Genomic DNA, 20,181 nt, shown 5'->3' with positions numbered 1-20,181 from the left:
TATGCTTTATGCTGAAGATTGATCAGAACTATCCCAACCATATTCACTGCTCTGACAGAAAATTCTTCAAAAACTGGTAACGTCAATCGCATCACTTACCAGGGAGAATCCGGACCATGTCACATGCAGTTCTATCTCACTTGCAAAAACTCCTTCCTGTAACAGCTGTGGAGATACACACAGTCATCTATGCTTAAGACGCTCATGGTAGATAATAAACTTTTATCAAATTTCCATAACATTACTTGGTTGCAAGATTATGCAAGAGATTTATTGTCTCAGAAAACATAAACTTCGGAATAACTAGACATACCTACCTACATATCCCGGTTCGTTTGTTTTGATTTCGCCTCTTGTACGCGGCTTGTATGAGCCGCCATGCCATCAATAAAAACCGGCACTGTATGTATTTAATCGTTTCGTATCTACTATGCACCGAGTGACTTACCGGCGCTTGAACGCGCTCGCGCTTGTTTGAATATCATCGAGTGATATCTCTATTGATTTTAATTATCGTTTAACCGATACCACGCCGCTGTTGGCGCTGGTTGGCTGCGGGGTCTCCTTATGGCGGTTCCGCCGATGTTTTATTTTCCTATTTGAAAGTCTCTCTAATAAAGACAAATCAATCAATCAATTATTTTCCTATTCTGTTTTCTTGTTTGCGCTTACACGGTAAACTGCTTCTCTCTGTCTTGAATGAATCCGCTGCATTCAGCAGCGACAGCTATTAGAGAAGATCCATTGTTTCCGCTAAAAGCTATGGATGGATACCTACCTACCTACCTACCGAAGTCAGTTCCTAATTAGAAGATGCATGAATGATCGTTTTGCATCAGCCAGCGTCGTCGCTCTCGCGTGCTCACTGGATAAATTAATCGTGAACAGTTCTACGATTTTTCACCTGCCTGAACCGAATAGGCGCATTCGGTATGAGCTGCAATGGATTTTAATTGAAATTATTGCTTTATATGGAATTTTGTACGCCGTTGTTGTTGGTCGTTCATGTAGCCGTGCTTCCGGTGTTGATCGGCACTGATGGATGAGTGGATGGAGGCGGATTGAGCCTACCGACGAGTAGCAAGTGGTGATTGATTGCAGTTTAGTTACTGCTTAATCGCGATGATATGATTGATATCATCGGGGAGAACACATGTGCTTATAGAACCATGTGTATACGATTACGGTAGAAGATTGCACCTACAACGCTGCTGCCATGACTAACTCACATTTGTTGATAAACTGATTCTTGAGAAGGATTTGCGTTGTCAAATTCCGGCTAAATTTGAACAACTGTACTGAATGGAGTTGAGAGCTTTGTACTGTAAATTGTTGATAAGATAAAATTTGAATCATCTAGAATTCAACGCGTTATAAATTACTTTTAGGGTGGCACGGATGTAGCGTGCTACAACACATTGACGTGACTAAAGGAAAGCCACTCTGCTCATTGTAAATATCCCTTTTCATCGTTCTAACTATTCTGGAATAATATGCATGACCATCGCGAAACAGACAAATTGGCAGACTATGTAAGCAATTCCACTTTTGAGCTCGTCGCGTCATTTAATGATGCGATGATGTTACAGTACGCAATACCCATGTTCATCACTTTGCTGTAAACAAATTTGAAAGTAGACAGTGCGTCCAAAACCCACAAAGTTTTGTTTACCGTCCATCATTTCTCCAACCAATCTGACAACCTTCTCAAATAATACAACGTCTAATTGAACAACCATAAAAGGGCGATACTTTTCATCACTTTTACATTGGAAGTCCTTTTTTGGCCACCCTCGAATTCAAGTGTCAACAAACCATTATTGATTGTCCATTCCATATGGCTAATAATTTAGTAGGCCCCAACCGCCGAAAATGGACAACTAAATGCCTGTGTACGAACGAGAAAATCCATCTTTAGGCTTCACTCGTCCTATCTCTTTCTGGCACAGCGGCAGGGTCAAGATCCATAATTGAAACCCGTTACTTATTTATTGTCGCCTACGACCACGCAAAGGGTCACTCACTGATGCAGCAGCACAGAAGGAAGTAATACGTGGTATTACGTTTCACTGTTGATTGCGATGGGTAAAACAAATGCTTCCTGGTCGTCTATCTTGCGTCAGAGTGTAGCGAAGGCCGTTCCGATCGCATCAATTTAAATTGTCAAAATTGAACATTGTTTTCCTTCCGATGTAAACAGCAAACATGTGCTTGCTCTTGGTGGTTACTCGCTCTTACTCTTCCACTAAAAGTGCATCAATAATTGACAGCCCTAATAGTGCGCATGTTTGGAGGGGAATCCAGGTTTCATAATAAGTTGTTTATTTTTGTATCGATCAAACTTTTGTTTCGACGACGATGTCTTCCACATCGTTGCATAGATATGGCGTTGTGTGTAGTGTAGGTAGTGTATTGGACTGCAGCGACTATGAGTGTACGAGTGAGCAACAGCTGAACTAAAACAGAAGACTTTCTTGGTTATTGAATAATAGATCTTCTAAGGGAAAGGGGTTTACCAATTGTCTTTTTAAAGACACGGGCACATTCAATGCTTCCAATGACCTATTCGCTCTTTGAAGGAAGCACGACACTAGACAACGGACTAGCATGCAACGCCCAGTGGCACAGCCGAAAACTTTTCCTGGCAGCTGCAGCGGGAATCGAACCCGCGCTTCTCAGCCTCGATGCGACTAAAGGCTTGGTGACACTAATCTCATGACCACGAAGCCATACAAAACATTACAAACACGGGAAAACAGACAACACACATAAGGGTTAGTGAAGAATTTTTCATTTGACGAAAAGTTTTCCCTGTCTGGAGTGCGATCGAACGCACACTCCGAGGCTTACGAAACTCTTAGACGACTGACGCCTCTAACCGCATGGTCACGAAGCGCACTTAGCATGATATAACTAACAAATACTGACTTTAAAAATACAGAACTAATAGAAACTTTTTTAAAGATGGCTAAAAAAATCTGTTTTCAATTATTCAATCAAAATATACCTAAATGTGTGTGACAAAAACCTTAAGTGTAAATAGGGTATGTGTTCCATCAGTAATCTCACGCTCCCATATTCATCCTATTCGAAAACAAACGATTACGGCACCGATTGATTCCGTTCTTTTTGTTTTCATGCGTGCTCATGCTCACTCCTAACAAAAAATACAAAAATAATAAACAAAACAAACAACGCTTCAATCCTTTGTTTTTTGTAGGATGAAAATGGGAGCCACATGCTTAATAAGGGAACCAGTACCCCATGTAAATTACTCAGTTATTTAAATTCGGTACGTTCTCCGTGACATATGGTAATACGGGATGGCTTGCTTGAATCCGGAACCGTCCTGCACAATCCGGGACATCTGGTCACTTTAGTTTGTAGAATAAGTGGAATAGCTTTTAGCACCTCTGGGTAATCTCAAATACTATTTACTTGTTGGCCATTACTCGGGTCAAATGGTACTGTTTCGAAGATCCACTCCGTACTGTAGGCCTCAGACTGCTGATTTGTCTGGCTTAGCGGTGTGCCTTGATAAACCAGAGAGCTCATCTTGAGCGGGTCCCGTGCAGAGGTCAAGTACTGACGATAAAAATGTGATATTGGTTTGTTTGAGATTAGAGGTAAAAGTATTGAAAATAATAGCAATGTTCTTGAACCATCTAACCAATAGCAAAATTTTATATTTAAAGATTAATCAAATAGCTCACTGTTATTGGTTAGATCTTACCAAGAGCTAAATGTGCTATGATAATGATGTTCCAGAAGTAAAATTGACATATTATTTTCAGTACTTTTATCTCTCTCAAACAAACAAATATCACTTATTGAGCTATTTTACTCTGCTCGGGGTTCCATCTGTTGGTGGTTCTGGATTCTCACCGGCACTTGCAGTGCTCCATCAGTGCTGAGAATTCTTCGGTTGGTTGTCTGATCGCACTCTTTAAGTCGACGGTTGCACTCTGGAGGCGTCGGATAGCTCCTTGTGAACAAACTTCGATTGGTGGTGAATCCGAGTTCCTCCTGTAGGTCGTCAATCCGCTGGTTGGATCCCCTGGACGAGTATCTCTGCGCCACTCGATAGCTGCGCACATGACTGTATAGTTTTGTCGATCTAAACTCTTCCTCGAGAGAAGTTCGCTTCCATTTCTCACGTAGAAGATCTTCACTACATGATGGTTAAGAAAATCTCGTTCAGTGACGTGGCTCATGTGCGTAGTTAAGAAAATCTCGTTCAGTGACGTGGCTCATGTGCGTAGGATGAATGGGTGTCACGTTATTTTTTTAGAGGGCTCCCCTCTCTTCGAGTTGGTACATCTGCATCTCATCTTGCAGATCTCCAAGATTCCTTGGTGAAGATTGGTGCGATGATCTTACCTACGACAGGGCGTGGTTCGCCTGCACCAGAATTTCGATGATGTGTTGGACCTTCCGCTTGATCTGCTACCGGAGGTCGATGAGCCATTGGGTCTCATCCATGACGAGTTCTTCAAGTTTCATTGCGCCGGAGCTCATGTATGCACGCAATTCAAATGGTCCACCCGTTTCGAGTACACCTTTCTTCGGCGATCTGTGGTTGGTTAACAATTCCTCTCTTCTGTTATCGGCGAAAGATCCTCTAGTAGGGTAATGAATTTTACTTCTACTGATCCCTCGTTGATAAGCGAATGGTTCGCTGAGAGCAGTGAAGAGAATTGTCAGACAAAAGAGGCACAAAACAAGCAACAAAGAAGGTGCGACGATTAGTCTTTATCCCTACTGGTGACAGATAATGACATGATCTCGAAATTTTTTGTTGCAGACAAAACGGAAGCTGAATTTGTTGCGTACTTTTCAACTCGTGAATAATCAATTATTATAACCCAAAGTCGAAACTGTTTGATGATAGAGCTTCACCAGAGTTGCAGTGTTTACCGACTTGAAGTTACCGTTCGAAAATCGCAATGCAAGGCTTAAAAATCTCTAAACTAGTGGTGTACGATGTTAATCCCATTATTTTCAAGTTGGGACAAACTTATGTCGCATGGGTTGTTTTGTCGCAACAAATACAGGTTGCGACATTGTCATTATTGTTGCGCGATGGTTGAATTTTGATTCACTGGCTGAGAGCGATCACCTCGTTGATCTATCTGTTGGTGGCGAAATATGGTCATGCGTTCACCGGCGAAGTTTCTCGATTGGTTACCTCGTAACCAGCAAGAGCGGTTCTGCTTCTGCTGATACCTCCTTGATTAGAAGAAGGCTTCGATGGTACCGATCGTCGCTGTGACCGGTGATGATCCTTGATTACAATCACAATGCTTCGAGGTTAAGGTTCGACAAAGATGTTACCGTTGATGCCGATCGTCGGAATTTCTCAGCAGGTCGCCTCGATGATCATCAGGACACTTCAATGGAGAAGCGGGGATAGTAGACCAATCCCACTCCACATATACTATATCCGGTTCGGTGGGTTTTTTTGGTAATTTTTTTCATAATTTTGGTCACTTAAGTCACTATTATTTTGCTACCTGATCGCTAGCAGCCCTGCTTAGAGTTTATCGATCAGAACAACCAATTACCTTTATTCCATACAACGTTAGAAACTTAATTAGTTTCTACAAAATGGGGACCACAAACATGGCCCGGAAGCAATCACACATCTTTAAAATTCTTACCCCAACATCGCCACAACGAGGAAGGTGTACAAAATCCATCACCGTAACTTCCATGTGCAGTTTTGGTCGTGATGGATAATGCGCAGGTACTCAAATCAGCATCCGCAAAAAAGTTGATCGGTTTCGTCTTTATGTCTTTTTTATTCGATCTCCATTCCATCCGTTTGCCATGCATCTAAACATAGATTTCCGAGTTTCCGCAAGAGGAACCGTCACCAACACAAACACTTTTCGGCTTTGTTAGTGGCAAAAATGTAGTAGTTTAAAACAATCCATTATTTTAGGTTGAAACTACCAAATCTTTGTTTGTTCTAACAAACTGTCCAAATTTTTGACAAATGGAAATATTGGTATTATCAAACAATGAAACAGTTCAGATTAAACTAGAAATCAGGTTGTCGCTATTGTAAACTGAAAAATCGCTTGATTTGAACTAGAATTTGATTGTGTTAACAATTTATTTCTCTGCATAAAAGACAAAATTGCGATGGAACAAAACGTCGAAAAGTGTCACTTTTTGATCCCTTCTTGAACACTGAGAACATGTTAGAGTTCTTCCGGACCTCAGGAAATTATTATTGACTCAATGAAAGGTTGAATACTATGTGTATTGTAGTCTGGAACGAAACATTATACTTATTGTAAACAACCGCACGATACTGCCACATCCAGATTTAAACGAGGTTTTCGACTTATTTACAGCATGTAACATCATGGAGTCAGTAACTTAAAATATGTGGACGCCATAAGTACCTCATCTATATCTGAGGTAGTACTTCTCATGTCAGTATTTAAACAGAAGTCGTTGTTCGAAACACTTGAAAAACCAAATATGTAACGTCAAATAACTACCATTTTTGGATGAAAAAACACAATGTTTGTCGCCAAAAAACTCATGTTAACCGGGAGTCCGTTGTCCTTGCTTGCTGTTATCAAATGTCCCAAAAGATTTAGGGTTACAGCGAAGATTATTCTGCATGCGACGAACATAATTACGATAGCAAAAAGAGTTCATCGTAGTATAAGCCATGCAGAACCTTTCTTTTTTCTCTTGTTGGGGGCATAGTACCACTGCAACCATTAATTTGACCTATTGAGGTGTTATCCTCTTTATTTTTGCCGTGCTGAAAGGATTCATCATTATGGAGAAATGATTATCGAGAAATGTCTCCCAATCAGGTACTACATTTCGTATGAAATCCAACACCTGTTTGGGATAAGAGGCCCTGAACCGTTGAAACCCTATTTGGAAAGTTGCAAAAGTCGCATTCTTTTTGCGTTTGAGAAGCTCCCGGGTTTCCTAAGGTGGATATCGTGGTTTCCGCTTTTCTGAAACATGCATAACCAACCAATCATTTATCACATCAATGCGATAACAGATTGAAGAATTCACGTCCGATTTAGGGGGTCCAGGTCCAGTACGTCTCAGAAGGTTTCAGGAGTTTTTCAGTGGGGTTGATGTTTGAGCGAATTCAAGTAAAGTTTTCTGAGGGTTTCGTTGATTTGGATGGCAAGATAGGTATCGCTTACGATTCAGGCGAATCGTAATTTGAATACAGGACATTTCAGATAGATTCAGAAACGTTTTACGAGACTTCAGGGGGTTTAAGAAGAATTTCATAGGCGTTTCGGAGCGTTTCTGGGAGTTCAGGAGCGTTTTCGGGTATTCCATGCAGTTTCAAAAAGGTTTTGAAGCATCATATGAGGTTTCAAAGTGGTGCTAGAAGGGATTCGAGGGTTCTTTTTATGCCTTTCTGATAATTGAAGAGACGTTTCAGGCGGTGTCAGGGTATTTTAGAGGCGTTTCTAGGAGTTTCCGTGTCATTTCAGGGAGGTTTTAGGATTATCTGTAGGTATATGTGAGTGCGTTCCATGCTCTTCAGTCTATTTCAAGAGGGCTTCTGAGGGTTGAGATGGTTTTAAAGGGATTCCAGGACCTAAAATCTCAAATACAAAATATTAGTATTTGAGACTTTACTGACAAAATAGAACATCCTGAACACCATGAAATTTGGAGAAACGAAATAATTAACATACCAGTTATTCTAAAAGCTTAATTTGGATATGGACTACATTCATATGTATTCTGGGATGTTCTAGGTGTTCCAAACTGTCATGTAGTAAAGTCCTTCAAATCTACAAGAATAATGTTATGTGTTTCGCCATAAATAATAGCATTGCATCATCTACTGGGATCCGTGATGCTCTTGAAATTTCAAATGTCATTTAGAGACACTATGGGGATATTCCAGGTCAGCCAAACTACCTTGGAGTTCAGAACTTCAGGTCTACACTCGTAGCAGTAGCCATATCTGCTATACTGAGTAACGCTCCATATTCAACCGCGGTTACTGAACCAACCAAGTCTGTTAGATATTATTATGAACCTTTGGGATGTTAAGGGTCGTCCATGCTGTCCCGAAGTTTAGCTCATTACAATAACAGTAGTTATTCTCACAATGAACCGCAACATTACATGTCCAGCTGTACTCTGTAATCCCCCTGGCGTCATCCGAAAATATTTTTGAGTTATTCCAGATCAACCAAACTACTTCGTAGACCATATTTTCAGGTATTCACTTGTGATGATTGCTTTTGCCAATATTTAAAGTAGTGTTACATAATCCATTGTATTTAGCAAAGTAGTTCGAGGAAGAATAAGTGTTGTTATACATTTTTGAGATATTCTGGGCTATCCTTACTGTTATAGAGCTTAGTTTATGAAAAAAAAAACCACTATAACATGAGGTGATTTTGTTTTAGATAGTAACGTTACACAACGAAATAGGATCCATGAACCTCTTAACTCTCAAGGGTCACTTTATGACATAACTTTGTCAATTTTGAACCGATTCTCATGAAATTTTGTGTTCATGCATGTAGGTACGATTAATATTATCTGTGTACAAAAAAAAATCAAGTTAATTGGTTCAAAATTGACTGAGTTGTAGCAGAATAACGACCTGTGCAAATAAAAAGAATCGGTGCACAGTGGTTCCGCCATAGGTCATAAATCCAAAAATTTGACCACAATGAGACTGTGATATCATTGCGGTAACAGAAAGTTAAAAGCTTCAATAACTAAGGCCAATCATTACTTTTATCAAATTTATGCTGAAACTTTTCCGCAGAGCTCATGAAACTCGATGTTCTTGAGTAGACATTTTAATTGATTTTTTTTTCTAATTTCTGTCCTATGCATTTATCACTCTATTAAAAAGTTTTAACCATTTGACATGTATCAAGTTGATTGTTTCCGATTCTTCCATAGTTGAAATCGATGTTTATTACAAATTTAGAAATCATTCTTAATAATTTTATTTGAATATGTGTGACTGGTTGAGATGCTTTTTCCACAAAGTATAAAAAACTGAAAATTTTCAACAAGCCGGAAACAAAGTTTCCTCTTTTGACCCCTTCGTAAGCTCTTCTATAAAACTTCCCTTTTATCTTAAACATTGATTTACTAGCGAATTCAGCTGTGACCGTTTGCGACCAGATTGGTGGTAGTCACTTAAGTGTCGTACCTTCAATATTCTCAAAAACTAACAAATACCTCCCGTATTTGTTGCAGGGAACACTTTTTCCCAGCTTTTACCCTCTCTATCCATCACATTATGTGTGTTTCACTATTCTAAAGCAGTTTTGATTACCGTGGACCACCTAAACTAACATTGGTATATGCAAATCATTTGGTAATCGAAACTGCAAAATACAGTAAGGACCCGATTTTGTCAGCCCCATTTTGCGACAAACTTTTTGCTCTCGTTATCTTACGGAAACGGGATAAAAAGTTTGCAATTTTTTTTTAGGTTTTCGAGGAGAGCAAAAAATGTGTTCCGAAAAGGGGCTGACAAAATCGGGTCCTTTATGTAATGTATTTCGGCTCCGTAAAGCAAAAAAATCGATTGAGCCCATTTTTTATTAAAAAATACAAAAACGCATTTGGGATGCAAACATTCGTCAAATTTTGCGGTTTCATCATGAAACTAGAGAAAATCATATCTATGACCGCCCTCATATGGGGCTGGAACCACTGTGCGGTGTACTCTACACACTTTTTTTTCGCTGAATCCGGCAAGTTTTCTTGCTTTTTACCGAGATTGGCACCGCCGAGCGCTCAGCAAACTTGTTTTTGAAACGAGATATCAGGAGATGTTTTGCCAAAATTCAGCTAACAAACGTTCAGTATGATTATTTGCTGAGACCCGGCTAATATCTGACGCATCTGCATACATGTGATCAGTTTATTCAATACAACACAATATCTAATCTTTAGTTAGATGTCAACGTGCGTTAGTGTTAGCGTTAGTGTAGTTTCTTTAGTTAGATGTCAATGTGGAACAAATATTGAACTTCAAATTATTCATTGCTAAAATTTCAAAAGTGTGTTGCAGCCTAGGTTGCAGCTTAGAAGGTTACTATGTAATTTTCTAGTAGGTGGTATACAATGCAATGGGTTGAAAAGCTAATCAATATATTTGTCCAAATAATAAGAAACTGTTTTGGTCGATGCTAACAGGTGTTAATAAGTTCAACATACCGTTTAATTGCGGCGTCTGAAAGCTTTCCCAATTTAGGCATCATAGATACACAAACAGTGTTGACGAGTTCTTCATCTCTTGCGTACACAACGTGTTAGAGAGAGATACCGAGACCAACGCACAATAAAGTCCTTTGTCCCCACAAACGAGCGTCCACTCGCCCCTCGACAACCAAAACGGATTTCCCATCGATCATGTTTTCCACACTATGCTATATAAGCCTACACGTGGGCCGGCTGGCGTTTCCCACTACAATTGTCCGGCCGCCGCCGCCGCCGTCGCCGATGACGATGACGACGACCATTACTCCAGAGATACCCCCCTCTTCTTTGTTCTCTACTCGACGACGACGACGCACACACAACACACCCGAAGACCTCGCTCGCCCCTCGCACATATTGGTTCCTGTTGGCCGGTTCCTCCTCAGAGTATCATTGCTGTGAGAAACATGTGACTGTCAAGTCTTTGATACGTCTCGTTCGGTTCGGTAGGAGTCTACGCGTGCTGCCACTATACAACTGAGCTCTCCTAGGTGCATTTGTATCGCCCCGAGTCGTCCGCCGATCACCCCAACGACGACGACGACGACGACCACGAAAAAACAACAAACAACAGAGCAGGCGACCCAAGTCAACCAAAACGGATTGCAGTAGGTAGCAACCGAGTGCGCGGAACAAATTCGAGAAATGTGGTGATATTGACTCAGTTTTTCACTCGTTTTCGGCCCGCGAACAGTTTTGGGCGTTTTCCTGGAGCTGAGATCCTGGCAGCTGTGTGTAGTGTAGTGATTTTGAAGTTTAATGATATCTCAGGGATTCTTTCGGAATACAGAAGAGGAGTGTTTGATTTTTGACCTGCCACACAGGGGGAAAATTTGCGGTGCCCCTGCTGCTGCTGCGGTGAAATCGGTGTTGTTTGCTGTTCAAATTCTGACCCGTTTGGGGAGTGATATCGCACAAAATTGAAACTGTACCATGCTCTGGTTGAAGAAACGTCTGACGTCGCTGTTCGGAGGGAAATCCCGCAACCGCGATCGGAGCATCGAAAAGCCTCTTCCAGCCGGGGGAGAGCCTCACGGTCGTTGCATCTTGAGTGGTGGTGGCGGCGGAGGCGACGGAGGCAACGTCGGTACCAGTAAATCCAAATCATCGTCATCGTTAGGAAAATTGAAAAAGTCCGAAGATAAAACCACCAAATGTCGCTGCCAAAAGATTGTCTCCCAATGTAATAGCTTCAACAAATATGAGCGATTCCATTGGAATTCGAACGTTGTTTTTTTTTTGTACATTTTGATTTAGCTCAAATTTTACATAAGTATTCTTCATGCTCAAAACAGACAATTTGAATCATCAGTTTGCCATGCCGACTCTCCTTTTACTTTTGAAAAGGGCCTAATCTAAAAGTTCATTGATAAAAAAAAACTACTAACAAACGGTTTGTTTGATTGATTTCGTGTCATAGCCGAAGGTTTTAGATAAATTTGACTATACGGCTACAACGGTTATATACACTCCCGTTCAAAAGTTTTGGGTCCCCCCCTCAAAAATATGTCATTTTTTTAGGCCCATATCTCCGCCAATTTGCGTCCGATTTCAAAACCCTAGGTTTCATTCAAAAGATAATAAGTCAAAGAAACTTTGAACATGATTTAAAAGGAACTTTTTCAAAAAAATTTGTGTGTAAACTTAACCCAAAGTTGCCAAATTTTCTAAAAAATGAATATAAACTTACGGCAGTGTCGCTGGAAGTTGGGTCGACCAAATTTTAAGATGAGAGCGGTAATATGACCCATTTTCTATTAGCTTTCAACTACTTTTTACAGAACTTAGCAAAAAAATCTAGAAAAAAAAGTTATTTAGTAAATTAATCCTTGATGTCATCGACCAAAAGTTTGGGGTCATCCCTCAAAATGCTGTATCGGCCAAAAGTTTGGGGTCACTATCGTAAAACATGGAAAAGTGATTTGTTGATATCTTTGTCATCTTTCATTCAATTTTAATTCTTCTTGGCTTATTTGAAACAAAATGAATGATACTTACTGCATAGACATTGAACCAAACATATTTGTTGAAATTTACATACTAAAACTTAACGTAAAGTTGCCTCATTTTTTGAAGCGTGGTAAAATGTACTAACTTTACATAAAATTTTTATATACAAAAATCGTTAAATACGTTAAGTTGAAGACATCAAACGTAAATTTAGTTAATTATCTTTGAAATGAGCCAAAAATAATTAAAATTGAACTACAGATGACGAAGATATCACCAAATCACTTTTCCATGTTTTACGAAAGTGACCCCAAACTTTTGTCCGATACATCATATTGAGGGGTGACCCCAAACGTTTGGTCAATGACATCAAGGATTAATTTACATATTTAATAACTTTTTTTTTCTAGATTGTTTAGCTAAGTTCTGTAAAAAGCAGTTGAAAGCTAATAGAAAATGGGTCATATTACCGCTCTCATCTTAAAATTTGGTCGACCCAACTTCCAGCGACACTGCCGTAAGTTTATATTCATTTTTTAGAAAATTTGGCAACTTTGGTTTAAGTTTACACACAAAATTTTTTGAAAAAGTTTCTTTTAAATCATGTTCAAAGTTTATTTGACTTATTATCTTTTGAATGAAACCTAGGGTCTTGAAATCGGACGCAAATTGGCGGAGATATGGGCCTAAAAAAATGACATGTTTTTGAGGGGGTGACCCCAAACTTTTGAACGGGAGTGTACGTTCGTGTGCTCTTTATCCAGCAATTCAAGGGATTCCCCCTGATTTCTTTATGGATTCTGGGGATTTTTTAAAGATTTCTACTGCAAGACTCCTAGAAAGAACTCCAGGAGAATTGAATGAAAACTTCTGGAAGCTTTCCAAAAAGAACTCCTTTAGGATTCCCACAAGAAGCTCCTAGGGGATTCCAAAAGGGACATTCTGAAGGATTCCCACAAGGAACTCCTGTAGAATTTCCAAAAAGAATTCTGCCGTGTACAGCATAAGATTCCTATAGAACAAGGGACAACCATGCTACACACGGCAGAACATATGCAAGATTTCCATAAAAAATAACTATAGGGGCCCAGAATGAACCTCTTAAAAATCCCCACAAGAAACTCCTGGAGCATTCTCAGATGGAAGTTCGAAAATACCATGAAAGAATTCCTGTAGATTTCCAGAAGAAACTCCATGATGATTCCCACAATGAACTGCTGGAGAATTCCCACAAGAAACTCCTGGAGGGTGCCCAAAAAGAACTTCACCGAAACTCCAGGATAATTTTCTGAAGAACCTCTTGAAAGATTTCCAGAATAAACTACTGGATGATTCTCAGTGAAAATTCATAGAGGAAGCACATTAGGAAATCCAGGAAAAATACCAAAGATTCTGGAGGAAATCCATTAGAAGTAAAAGATCTGGGAATTAATTCAGGAATTTGATCTGGAGAGATATCTCCAGGAACTCCTCAAGATTTTCAGAGAAAACTTCTGGAACAATTAAAAAAAAAACCTCGGAAAGCTTTTCAAAAAGAACTCTTAGAGGATTCCCACGAGAAACTCCTGGAGCACTCTTAACCGTTATGTGGCCGGCAAACTTTTTGCTTTTTTCTACACCGTGTATTTTGAATGGGTGCTGGGTACCCGGGTACCCTGCCGACCACATAAGGGTTAAAAGGAAGTTCAACAAATTCCATGAAAAAGACTTCTGTAGATTTGTAAAAAAAACCAGGATGATTCCCACAATGAACCCCTGGAGAATTCCCCACAAGAAACTCCTGCACAATGCCCAAAAAGAACTCCTGGAGGACTTCCAGATGGAAGTTGCAAAAAAAAATCCCTGATAGAACTACTGTAGTTTTCCAGACAAAACTCCAGGATAATGTAAAGCGGATCTGGTGTGATGGTTAAAACATGTGACTATCACACCGAGGACCTGGGATCGAATCCCACTCCCGACAAGCATAGCATAGCATAGCATAGCATGAATACTTGCACAAATCTTGGATGGAGTTGCAAAGTTGAATATTTCCATTGACATTGCTGATGTCGCTACTATCTACAATGTCATAGATTCACTCAGCTCCACACACCTGGCCAAGTCCTTGCAAGCATTTATAAATCCCTTCATCAACTTAGAAAGAGCCCAGAACTGAAGCATCTTCCAATAGATGAAAGGATGTTGAAAATAGCGAATTTTCAACTAATATGCAGTAATAAAGTAAATTTACTGAAGTAGAATTACTTATAAATAAATAATATTGGAAAGATCTCACCAATTGTTGTGGGGTTTTTGTGGTTCAATGCCGATCATCTAAATGTCTTGATTAATGTTCTTCTCTGTAAAGAACAACACAATACTCAGCAAAGAACAACACAATACTGAACACTAAACACCCGCGCATCTATTGTTTTGATTTTCACTCGAGACAATAGCAAACGCGATTGATTATGCTGCCATACTCACCCCTTACAGGAGCGATGCATGCACAGCAAAGAACAACACTATACTCGGGATCGAATCCCACTCCCGACAAACTCACAAAATGTGAGTTCTTCCTTTGGAAGGGATGTGAAGTGTGGATCCCGAGATGAACTAGCCTAAAAATCCCGTTAATATAGTTATCTCCAGGATAATTTCCTGAAGAATTTCCCAAAAGATTTCCAGAATAAACTACTGAAGGATTTTCAGCAAGAACTCATAGAGAAAGCACATTGGAAAATCCAGGAAAAATTGAAAAGATTCTGGAGGAAATCCAGTCAAAGCTCTTGGAGGAATTTAAGAACGAGGCCATGGATGAATTCCAGAAGGAACTCCTGCTGGAATCCCACACTAAAAACTTCTGCGAGAAATCCAAAAGAAACTCTTAGAGAAATTCTCGGACGAATCTCAGAGGGATTGCCAAAAGGAATTCTTCAAGCATCCCAGCAGAAACTCCTGTTGGTATTCCAGCATAAATTTTTGAGGAATCCCAAGAAGAACTTCTGTGGAAATCCCAAAAGAATCACCCGAAGCATGTCTGGAGACATTTTAAAGAACCAAGTTGAAAAGATTCTTTGAAACACCTGAACAAAGAAAAACACCGGAGGATTACCTAGATTTCCTAGAGGAATGCCAGAAATGTTATTGGGGGTATACCTTGAGGAAACCTAGAAGTAGTTGTTTTCAGACACGAATGCCACATAAGTGGTAAAGTGTCTTTAATAAATATTAATAATAATAATAGAAGTAGTTGTGAAGGAGTTTCAAGAGATTTTCCAAAGGAAAGGATAAAAAAAAACTCCCAATGGAATCCGTAAAGGAATTTCCGGTGGAATCTCAGATAAAACTAATAGAAGAACTTCTAATGGAAATCCTCGAGGAAGCTCTGGAGAACTTATGGTGGATGTTTCAAAGGAAAAGATTTTTAAACAAAATTCCAGAAGAGAATCCTTGAAAATTAAAAAAAAAAAGAAAATCTTACTAGCTAACCTAAAAAAAACTCAGGAACAAGCTTTAAGGAATCTTACAAAAATTGAGGAATCTTAAAAAGATTCTGCAGAAATTATTTGAGATTGCATAGAGGGAGTTAAAAAAAAAATACCCAAATGAATTTTAGAATTACTTCTTGCAGAAATCCAAGAGGAATTACTGGAGGAATCATAGAAGAAACTCTTAGCAGAAACTCATTTTCGGTAAAACTCCCCAAGTAACAATGAATGCTGAACAGTGAGAGTATTAGCTAAACAATAGCTAGTGAGAGCTGAATATTGGTTTGAAGCATGGCTTGTTTAACCTCTTTGATCAGCAATACATAGATGGCAGGACATCAAGTTAAATGGATATTATTCATCTGGGTAACCAGCTTTAAAACATACACCTACATGCAGAATTAATCATCTATTGTTCAACCTTGAATCTATTTTTTTGACAGCTGACCCAAGCATATGTTTTCGTGAAGTCCACATCGCTTCTTCAGTATCAATACAGATTTAGTTCAACTTATGTTCTTGACTATTCAGACACATCAAGTAATGCTCTTGTTTTCAAGAATATGTATACAAGTGTGTGTGGTGTAGGTGCTAAGGCGAGTGACTATGAATCAGGAGGTCCGAGTTCAATTCCCTGTTTTCCCACAGATTAATGTATACATTCCTAAATATCTCTCTGGAAAAAGACACAGCTAATAGTAAAAAGAGGCTCACGAGTTTTTTTTTATTTTTACACAGTTATTAAGTTTATTTGATTACTGATTAAGCGCATAATAAGCCTTAAATCAGCCTTCCAATGAACCTCAAATTAGCTAAAGGTTGAATAAAATCACCAAAATTAGATGTTTAGGAGCTGAATAAAGGTATGTACCTCTTGTGCTCAGTTTTTGTTCAAATAAAGGCAGATTTAAAATAGTTAGAGAAACGTTTGTTCAGCATCAAATTGTTACCTGGGTTATTAGTATTCCCGAAATCTCTAGTTACCCTTGTGGATAAGGCTTTGGATCGCCAATCCAGAGACGACGGGTTCGATTCCCGTTCTGGTCGGGGACTTTTCTCGACTTCCCTGGGCATAGTGTATCATTGGCCTCGCATTGCACCACAATATACTAATTTATGCGGTGGTGGACAAAGAAAGCCCTTCAATTAATAACCATGGACGTGCTCAAAGAACATTAAGTTGTAGATAAGGCAGACCAAGTTCCAGTGGGAACGTAGAGTCACTAAGAAGAAGTTAAAAACTGCTTGTGAAAATCGTTTTTTTTAAGAAATTTTTGTTTAGGCGCTTTTTAAAAGTAAGGCCAAAGTCAGAATGACAAACCGACGACGTAAATTGTCTGTTTTAAGTATGAAAGATGGTTATGTAAAATCTGACAATATTTCAACGAAATTTAAGAAAAAAAAACATCATTTTCGTTGGAATCACTTCAATAGAAAACGTCCCAATTTGTACTAACCAAGATTTCTTCCCCTTCTCTATCTTGCAGGCCGCGTACACTCTGCGATGGTGTCCAGGATCCACGAGGCGTCACGCTCGGTCACCGTCGAGTGGTACGAGCGTGGCGAAACCAAAGGAAAGGAAGTCGAGCTCGATATGCTGCTGGAGCTGAACAAACCAGACCACCTGGCGGCTGCAGACAGTGATGCCACACTAGTGCCACAACTTAGGAAGGAATACATTACGCCCGCACCGGCCAACCTTGCTAGGGTGAGTGTTTTTACTGATTTTTTTTTACTGTTCGCTCATTAATAACGATATTGGAAACATGCTTCGCCGAAATCCCCCAGGTCAATTGATTCCTTAAATCGGTATGTAGCTTCGGTATCGCCTTGTCTTCATAACAGATTGTCAACCGCACGGAAAGATACGCGCGAAATGAGTGAAAATATCGAGCTAACAAACAACGTTGAAACTAGGTCAGGTCCGTCCTGGATCTGAACCGCAAACTTTCCGTCATTCGATCCGTCCTACCTTGAATTGTTGATTTTTGAGTTTTTTTTTTGCTTCGTTTTGTGGGAGTTAACTGATGGGTCCCGGTCGGTTGCATGGGTAGGAGAAAGCAGGGAAGGAAATAGATGCATTGCGATTGGTGATGACACGATTTCGCTGTCTCCTAATAAATTATCGCAAACATCTTTAATTCATTGAATTTGGCAACCTAATAAGATCAATTAAAACTGTCTCTGAGCTGAATTACTAACAAGTAAACCAAGAGAGCATAAAAAGGCCAATAGGATTTTACTTTCTTCAAATTTACTGTCTAAGCATTATTTTGTCTTTCTAGATGCATTCGATACTATTCTTCACTGCAGTTGCAGTAGGGATCCCATCCAAAATTGCTGCACGCATTCGATCGGCCTTGTTGAAAGTCATAATCAAAATCATAGACGAAATGATAGACGAAATATGTATCAGAATTGCTGAACAAATCCATTTCTAGTTAGCTCTCCCAAAGCCTATATCCCACCGGTTTTCATAAGGACGACGTCATCTAGGGTCTACGAAGCCAAAGATTTCGATTTCTCCTGACAGCTCAAATCTTAACACTCCGTCGTACATCATGTTGTGCAACTTTATGCCCTGTGGCACGCTGCCGTGACTCTAACCGACTTGTGACCTTGTGTTGTAGACCAGGATATGGTTCTGAAAGTAACTATTCAAAACCTTACAAAGATACTCCTAAACCTGCACTTTGCGCATTGCTGTAGTAATGGCATCCCAGCTAGTGCTATTGAACGCGTTCTTCACATCAACGGTTACCATGGTGCAACACCCAATATTCCTTCTCTGTTGCTTTGAGGCTTGTTTCGCATTCGCAATGACTATCCGGATAGCATCTCCTTCCTTTCCCGGAGCCGGAACTGCCTATTAGACGGTCTGCTCTCGCTTTTCGTGGACCTCATCAGCCAATTGAGGATGATTTTCTCCATGAGTTTGCCAAGCGTATCCTGCAAACTTATCGGCCGATAGAGGGTGCTGGATTGTTCTGAACATGTTTGGGAACGTCAGGATCGCCGCCCACAATGCTATGTTGGGGATAGTGTCCGGACCAGGGACTTTCTTCACTTTCAGTCCTTTGGCTATTGTAAGTTCTTCGTTAGACACCCGGGTGGACGTCGGTGGATTTCTGGCTCATGTTTTCGTCGCAGTAGCATCGCATGCTCTCGCTACTGCTTCTGTTAGCTCCACAGCGTTCGTAGAGGGAATATCGCTGTCTGCGCGAAATGCTTCGAAAAAAAAGTCTTTGTTAGAATCCTTCGTTTTCCATTTCCGCTCGCTAGTGCAGTAGAGATTCACCAATCAACGCCGTAGTGGATCGCCTGAAGGTCACTATACGTGTTCTTCTCGTATACTCGCCATTCCCTGTTATGCACCAGCGAAGATCTGCAGATCGTCACATCAACTATGGATACCCGGTTGTCTTTGCGGAATGTTCACACAGAGCTTTCTTTGCGCACTTTCATGTTCTACTTTGCCAGGGCTTCTAAGTAGACTGTAACTAACGTTCGTCCTATCAGTGTATCGATTAATATATTCAACGTCCCATTGAACTGCTCCGGAGTTCACTTTGGAGCATAACACCTACACATGAAGACTCCGTTGATTTTGGCGATAACGGAACCGACCGACGTGATCGATATCCACTACCTACTTCTTGAATAAAGAATCTGGCTGTGTCGTGGATTACCGCCATCCCTGCTTTATCCGGTACCAAGTTAGGTTTTGCGGTTGTCGCGACGTCGCATACATTATTTCCGTTGTCGATTGCCACAAAAATTACTGAGTCACGTCGCAATGCTTGAGGTTAACTTGCAATCATCCGGATTGCACACCGTTTCCGCCGCATTTCCGGTACCGTTTGGATATTTCTGAAGTTCCTCGACTGGCGACCGAACTTTATGAACCTGAAGCACCTCTCCATTTGCTTGGTGACTCGGGGAGCTAGTCGCAACGAGCACACCGATCATCCGACTTTAACCTTTCCTGTTGTCGCCGGCTTGTTAGCTGCATTCACGGAGCAGCAGTCGGATTGCTGCCGCTGAGATTCCGCCTGGGTCCTTGCATTCTGCGAAAAAGCTCTCACGTTGACCGCGCTGCCCAAGGACTTCGTACCGAACTGCCTGTACGAAGATTGATGGATCCTTTTTGACCTCGAACAGCATCTTTCCTTTTTGAGTACGTCTGGTCTTCACTACGTAATAGTTGCATGCAAGCAAGGATGGCAGAAAATCACTTCAAGCGATAAATGATACAGGATACGAATAATCCAAGATAGCCTTGTTCTTGCAGTAGCATGATGCCGACGCCTCACACCATGCTCGTATCAAAGAACAATTAAAGCATCTGATGCTCGCTTTATCGCGTGATGACCCGTTATCGGATCATGTTACAAGTCATGATAAATTTTATTCATCACATTGTTTTTCACTTATGCATCCTTTAGCCGCATTCATGATTCGAAATGATACGTTCATAAGCATATCTAGAAGTTAAATCACCAAGAATGCTCAA

At 40.3% G+C, this 20,181-nt stretch overlaps 1 protein-coding gene across 8 annotated transcripts in view; it reads left to right on the top strand.

Moving 5' to 3' along the window:
- The window catches only part of LOC109412996 (kinesin-like protein Klp10A), a 176,235-nt gene that overhangs the window by 70,728 nt on the left and 85,326 nt on the right, over positions 1-20,181 (top strand). For 6 of the 8 annotated variants that reach the window (XM_062845289.1, XM_062845288.1, XM_062845287.1 and 3 more), the window contains exon 3: positions 17,156-17,376. In XM_062845289.1, coding sequence (XP_062701273.1) covers positions 17,156-17,376 — 221 coding nt within the window. Of the gene's footprint in view, positions 1-10,651; positions 11,429-17,155; positions 17,377-20,181 lie in introns of those variants that run through there. The other 2 variants (XM_029874129.2, XM_029874132.2) reach the window with 2 other exon arrangements.

This window comes from Aedes albopictus, chromosome 1, assembly GCF_035046485.1.
Source record: "Aedes albopictus strain Foshan chromosome 1, AalbF5, whole genome shotgun sequence".
NCBI classification, from domain to species: domain Eukaryota; kingdom Metazoa; phylum Arthropoda; class Insecta; order Diptera; family Culicidae; genus Aedes; species Aedes albopictus.
The sequence above is the reverse complement of the archived record's forward strand: the minus strand, read 5'-3'. Positions and strand labels throughout refer to the sequence as shown.